Source organism: Silene latifolia, chromosome 10 (assembly GCF_048544455.1).
Source record: "Silene latifolia isolate original U9 population chromosome 10, ASM4854445v1, whole genome shotgun sequence".
In the NCBI taxonomy this organism is placed as follows: Eukaryota; Viridiplantae; Streptophyta; class Magnoliopsida; order Caryophyllales; family Caryophyllaceae; genus Silene; species Silene latifolia.
Window position 1 is genome coordinate 141,501,407 of NC_133535.1, and position 5,887 is coordinate 141,507,293.

The 5,887-nt window shown below is 44.4% G+C and overlaps 1 protein-coding gene across 1 annotated transcript; it reads left to right on the top strand.

The window, feature by feature from the left end:
* The first annotated feature begins 4,898 nt into the window (after positions 1 to 4,898).
* LOC141608370 (uncharacterized) lies at positions 4,899 to 5,573 on the top strand. Its single transcript, XM_074427732.1, has one exon. It carries the CDS (start codon positions 4,899 to 4,901, stop codon positions 5,571 to 5,573), a length of 675 nt encoding a protein of 224 aa, XP_074283833.1.
* Positions 5,574 to 5,887: the final 314 nt, after the last annotated feature.

The following is a 5,887-nucleotide window of genomic DNA, read 5'->3' on the forward strand; positions in this document are numbered from 1 at the left end:
GTGTAGGCGCCTGTGTCAATCAGGCACCTCTTCACCAGGTGGTTGGCTATGTCCAAGTGGACTACGAGTGGGTCGCTGTGAGGAGCGATGACTCCCTCGTAATCCTTCCTTCCAATAGTTATATCGGGGGTGTTGGAAGCGGGAGTCGCTGTGTTGGGCACAAATTTGATGGCCTGATACAGCTCGTTCAGGTGCCGTTTGTGCCCATGAGCGGACCCACCGTTCTCGTTGCCCCCGATGACGACATGGATTACTCCTATCCGGTCAAAGACGGATTTCTTATCTGAACCGTCGACATCAGTCTTTAGGCCTTTGGCAACATACTTGCCGAGGCTTCCCTTCCGGATCAGCTCTTCAATGGCATTCTTCAGATGCCGACAGTTGTCAGTAAGGTGACCGGTGTGGCCATGGTACTCACGATCGGCTCGTGTCACCGTCACTCCTCGGCGAGAGGTCTCTCCCACTTCGACCCTCGCTCTTGCTCGGGCGAAAACCTCGGCGGCGATACATGGCGGGGGGGGTGATCATTGTACCGCCTCTGGCGGTTCGTTCCCGAACTCCACCCGGCGTCCACCGATTTCTGCTTCCTGGTGGACCTGTCAGACCGTGACCTATTATCGTCACGGCGTCTTTCATCCGGGTTGTCCTCCCGGCGGCTTTTCTTTTTCTACGAGTGCTCGGCCTCGCCGGGCTGCCCGATTTTGTGGTAGTCCTCCACCTTAATGGCTTGATCGGCCATTTTCCTGGCGGAGTCTAATCTTTGGCCGCCGCACTTGATGAGCTCATTCTTTAGGTCTCCTCTCGGGAGGCCTTTCATCAGCGCGAAGGCTGCCAGTTCGCTGTTCAGCTCACGAATCTGCTGAACCTTGGCGTCGAACCTCTTCACATAACTTCGGAGAGATTCGCCTCCTTCCCGTCGATAGTCGGGGGTCCGAGGTCTCCACGGCCCTCCTCTTGTTGCGAATACTTGGGCCAGAACGTGTCCTTCGTGTCGGCGTAACAAAGATATCCGACCCGTCGGCAGCCCCTTGTACCAACTTTGTGCCATCCCATGCAGTGTCGTTGGGAAGATTCGGCACCAAACTTCATCGGGTTGCTCCCATACTGACATATGAGACTCGTAAGCCTCGACGTGGTCAGTTGGGTCGCCTTCTCCTTTGTATGCTATAGGTGGCAACTTCAGCTTAGTCGGCACCGGGGTATCTAGGACGTGGCGTTGAGGGGCCGTCGACCACGTGTCGAATGCTACGCGGCGATCGGGTCCTCGCATCCCTAGTCCGGCTCCTCTCCCCGTGGCGGGAAGGGCTTCTTCTCCGACTCTGGTGAGTCGGGCTTCTTCTCCGACTCTGGTGAGTCGGACTTCTTTCACTCCTCTGGGGGGTGCCTCGTCGGCGCTGCGGCGACGCCATCCTCCCGCGAGTGCGGGAAGGACTAAGGTCTACCACTAGCGCTCTGGGCTCCCCGGCGTCTTGACAGGGGCCGGCTTCTTCCAATGCTTCATTCAAGTCTCTTGGAGTCACATTTTGGGCCCCGGTCTCCGGACGGGTTCCGCCGCTCTTGTCGGTGTGACAAAGTGTGAGCCGGCGTACTAGCAATTATGTCCAGGAGTAGCTTCAGCTTTGCTGCATCAACCACATGTCCCAGGACGGTGACTTGGTCGGCGGACAGCGGCATATCTTGTTCCTTGGGCGTCCCGTTCGTCGTATCAGTGATACGGTCGGTGGGGGACTGCCCGATTTCTGAGTTGTGGAATGTGTCGTCTTGGTAGAATCTGTTTTCCACCAACACCTTCTCTGGTTGTCTCGACATCTTCTTAGCTTTTTGGGTGGGTTTTAGTTTTTTTTTTTTTTTTTTTTTTTTTTTTTTGGGAATGAATGTGACTAGCTTCTAGTATCAGTCCCCACAGACGGCGCCAATTGTTCCGGGTGTAATTCCAGAGCAGTTATTTGTCACCACCCGTGCTTGTAGAATGACGTCTTTAGTTGAATCCTCCTTGCGGTCTCCTGAAACGATGAACAAACTGAGGGCTCGGCTTTGGGCCGAGCGAACTCACTCCGACGCTCAAGTCAGTAACTTAGAGAGGTAAGTTGTTGTTACTTGGCAAAGTACGTATTGTAGAGAGATAAGGAAGATATTACCAGATGAATAGTGATTCTTAGGTTAAATTGCGGATCCTTTACTCAATGAGAGTAGAGGAGTATTTATAGACTTTCACCTTTTGTCACGTAGTGGCCAAGTGGCCAAGTGGCTAGCAGGTGGAAAGACTGATCTACCCTCGGCCGAGGGACTCATGGCAGGCCGGCGGGCCCTGTTGACTCGCCGCCGAGGGGTCTTGGATATGAGTTCGCGGATGTGTGCCCCGGCGGACGAGGTGTCCTAGCCGAGGCACAAGAGGCAGGCCGACAGGCTGCGTCGGTTAGGCTGTTTAAGCCGTTGACTTGCTGTGGATATCTTTGACCTTGCTCAATGTGTTGACTGGTCAGCGGGTGCAGAATATGCCCCATCAACAAGAACATAAGTAAACCCTATTATCTTCTAATATCAGTAATGCAATATATTATTTCATACTTCTCTAAAAAAATATTATTTCATATTACCACTTTTAGTTGAAGATAGGGATAAGGGTAACCCTTGTAAGAAAATTGACATGTGTTCTTACACTCTATTGAAAATACACAAATTCTCATTGAAGACATGACATATCCGTCACAAGTTGAAGACGGATACCATTTTACCTCACAATGTACCCACTTTTTCTCTCTCTGCAACACTATTCATGTGGTCCCCTTTCTCCACTAACCCATTTTGTTACCATTTTATCTCACAAAATATCCGTCACAAATGGTAACCCGTCACAAGGGAGACCAATTGTTGAAAATAATACTAGAGCTCGAGAATAATGCTAATTTGATACAGTTTTTGATGGGTCTTAACAAGGGTTATGATGGTGTTAGAACTCATATATTGTCAATGGATCCTTTACTTATTATCAATCAGGCTTTAGGGTTATTAAAGAAAATAGAAAGCAGAAACATGTCACATATAGCATTTTAAGGTTGTCACTGAAACTAGTGCTTATACAAGTAACAAGCAATCTGATGTTAGACAGGATTTTAAAAGAAGTCTACTCCTAATGTATGCTCAAACAACTCTTCCTTTGTGACGGACATATCCGTCACAAGCTTGCGACGGATCAAGTAATACTCATGTGAGTAGATAAGACAAAACAAATTGCTACTCCTTATGCATTCTGCTTTTGTCTTATCTATCTCATATGGGTAGTACTTGACCCGACGCAAGCTTGCGACGGATATGGCCGTCACAAATGGAAATTTGTGCTTTTTAAGAGCCGTAAATTAGTATTTTTCTAATCAGTCCGTCTCATTGAAGACGGCCACTATTCGTCTTCAGTTTGTGACATATAGTGTCCGTCTTCAGTGAGATTTTGTGTTTTCTAATAGTGTCACCTAAATATTTTTCTAAATATTTTTAGGATTATTTCGTGTCTCATCTCCTTAATTTTTATTGTCTTGAACAACCTTCAGAAACATATGGGCAAAGAAGGCAAAGGGAATCTTCGGAAAGAAAATTTCAACCACTACTTTTGGCTTATTGAAACATGTTATTTATCATATCTGATATATCATCCATCCTGATATTGAAAGTTGAAACTAATGCATTATACTATAATTTCATGTTAGCTTTAGTTAAAACGTATCTTCTTTTATGTTATTATTAAGACCTTCAATTTCGCGAATAGTTGATAATTGATATGAGTGAGAGCTTTGCCCTTTTTTAATCAGTTAAACTAAATCAAAATTAAATTTGATCTCAAATTACTATTATTGTTTAGGTTTTTTTGTCTAACACCACCTTATAAAAAAGGTGTTTGCGAAACACCACCTTTAAAAAAAATTCTGGCATTTTGATACCTTTAAAAAATAAAAATTGTAAAACACAACCAAATTGCCGGAGTTTGACCAAATTGAAAAAAATCCGGCGTTGACTTCGTCTTATTAACATTCTCAGGCGTCATTTGTAACAATTTTAAATCAAAACCCAAACTTTCTCAACACCACACTGCTAATCTCCCTTCTTCCATCTTATTTTCTTCATCTCCTTCATCGCACTCTTTCCCTCTTCACTCTATTATCACCATCACTCGCCATCTAGCTCCTGCTTTATTAACAAGTCTTCTTAATGAAACTTAGATTATGGTTGCTTGCACATATGTGCTTTCAATGCATTTGCATTCAAGCAATTTAACACATCCTCAAAGAAATTAAGTGTGAAAAGTCCCACTGAAAAATAAATATATGTGTATTAATTCTGGCCGGAAACTGGGCATGATTATGGATATGTGCTTGGAGTATATGTGCTTTTCTTTTCCGGTGGAGAGCATATGCGCTTTCAATTGCTTGATTACGTATTTGTTATAATATGAAGTTTCAGTTCCCTCTTCATTGTTTCTCATCTCCGTCATTCGACATATAGCTTCTTCCCGTATTTTGCTTATTTCAATGATGTCTTCAAATGTGTTGGAATACTCACATCGACATTTAATTATTAATGAGTACGTTAAGTGAAAAGTGAGGCGACAAAAGAGAAGAGAGGAGAGAGGAAGAGAAGACATAAGAGTGAAGAGGAAATGGAGGGAAAAACTAGGGTGGGAATATAAGGGGGAAAATGGAGGAAAACTGCCGGAGTTTTTACAATAATACCCAGTTTCCGGCCATTCAGTGGTGTCTTACAATTTTTATTTTTTAAAGGTACCAAAATGCCAGAATTTTTTTTAAAGGTGGTGTTTCGCAAAAACCTTTTTTATAAGGTGGTGTTAGACAAAAAACTCTATTGTTTACAATGGGGTATTTTTATTCTAAAGTTGAGACAATAGTATAATGCCAACCACTACTTTGGCTTTCAACCAAATTATGCTCCGTGGTATCCAGGTAGGGTCCATTCAGGGTTTGGAGGTAGGAAAGGATAAAGTGGTATTAACTCATCTTCAATTCGCGGATGATACTCTTGTTTTCTGCCCAGCTCCGTCTCAGGTCTTGACAAACATTAGACGACTACTTGATAACTTTCAGAGGGCTTTTGGTTTGACGATTAATTTTAAGAAGTCTGCTCTTTTGGTTATGGGTAGGAATCAACAATGGGGTGAAAAGAATGCTCAAAAATTAGGGTGTCAGTTGTTGCAATTACCTGTGAAATACTTGGGTATACCGTTGGGGGGCAATCCGAACAAAATCTCGTCTTGGGATTCGGTAATTCAAAGTGTGAAGGTCAAACTAGCCTCTTGGAAGGTTGGCTTATTGTCGAAAGCTGGGAGGGTGGTGCTCATCAAAGCGGTTCTGAATTCGTTACCTCTTTATTTTATGTCTCTATTCAAAATTCCTAAAGGGGTTTTGAACAAGATCATTAGTCTTCAAAGGAGTTTTTACTGGGGAAAAGGGAATGAGAAGAAAGGAATTCCATTAATCAGCTGGGAAATCATTCAAAGACCAAAAGACTTGGGTGGCTTGGGCGTGGGTGATCTGCAGATCAAGAATGCCAGTTTGCTCTTTAAGTAGTGGTGGCGCTTTTCTCAAGAACATGAATCGCTTTGGAACAGAGTGGTTTGCTCAATTCACGAAATTAACCCAGAGAGCGTGTTTAGAAGTGATGGAATGATACCAAAGTTTGGACTCTGGAAGTTGATTTGCTCTGTGAAGTCGTGGGACTCGACTATTGCTGAGGTCCTGGCGCAAGGTACAAAAATCGAGTGGGAGCGGGGTCTAAAATCTGGTTCAGGGAAGATAAGTGGCTCGGGGAATCATCTCTCAAGGATGGATTTCCGCGTTTGTTTAGTGTCTCCAACCAGAAAAACGAGTATATAGCGGACCTG

Excerpts from the sequence above, each read along its gene's own strand:
- LOC141608370 (XM_074427732.1), top strand. The coding sequence starts at position 4,899 with ATGCCAACCACTACTTTGGCTTTCAACCAAATTATGCTCCGTGGTATC.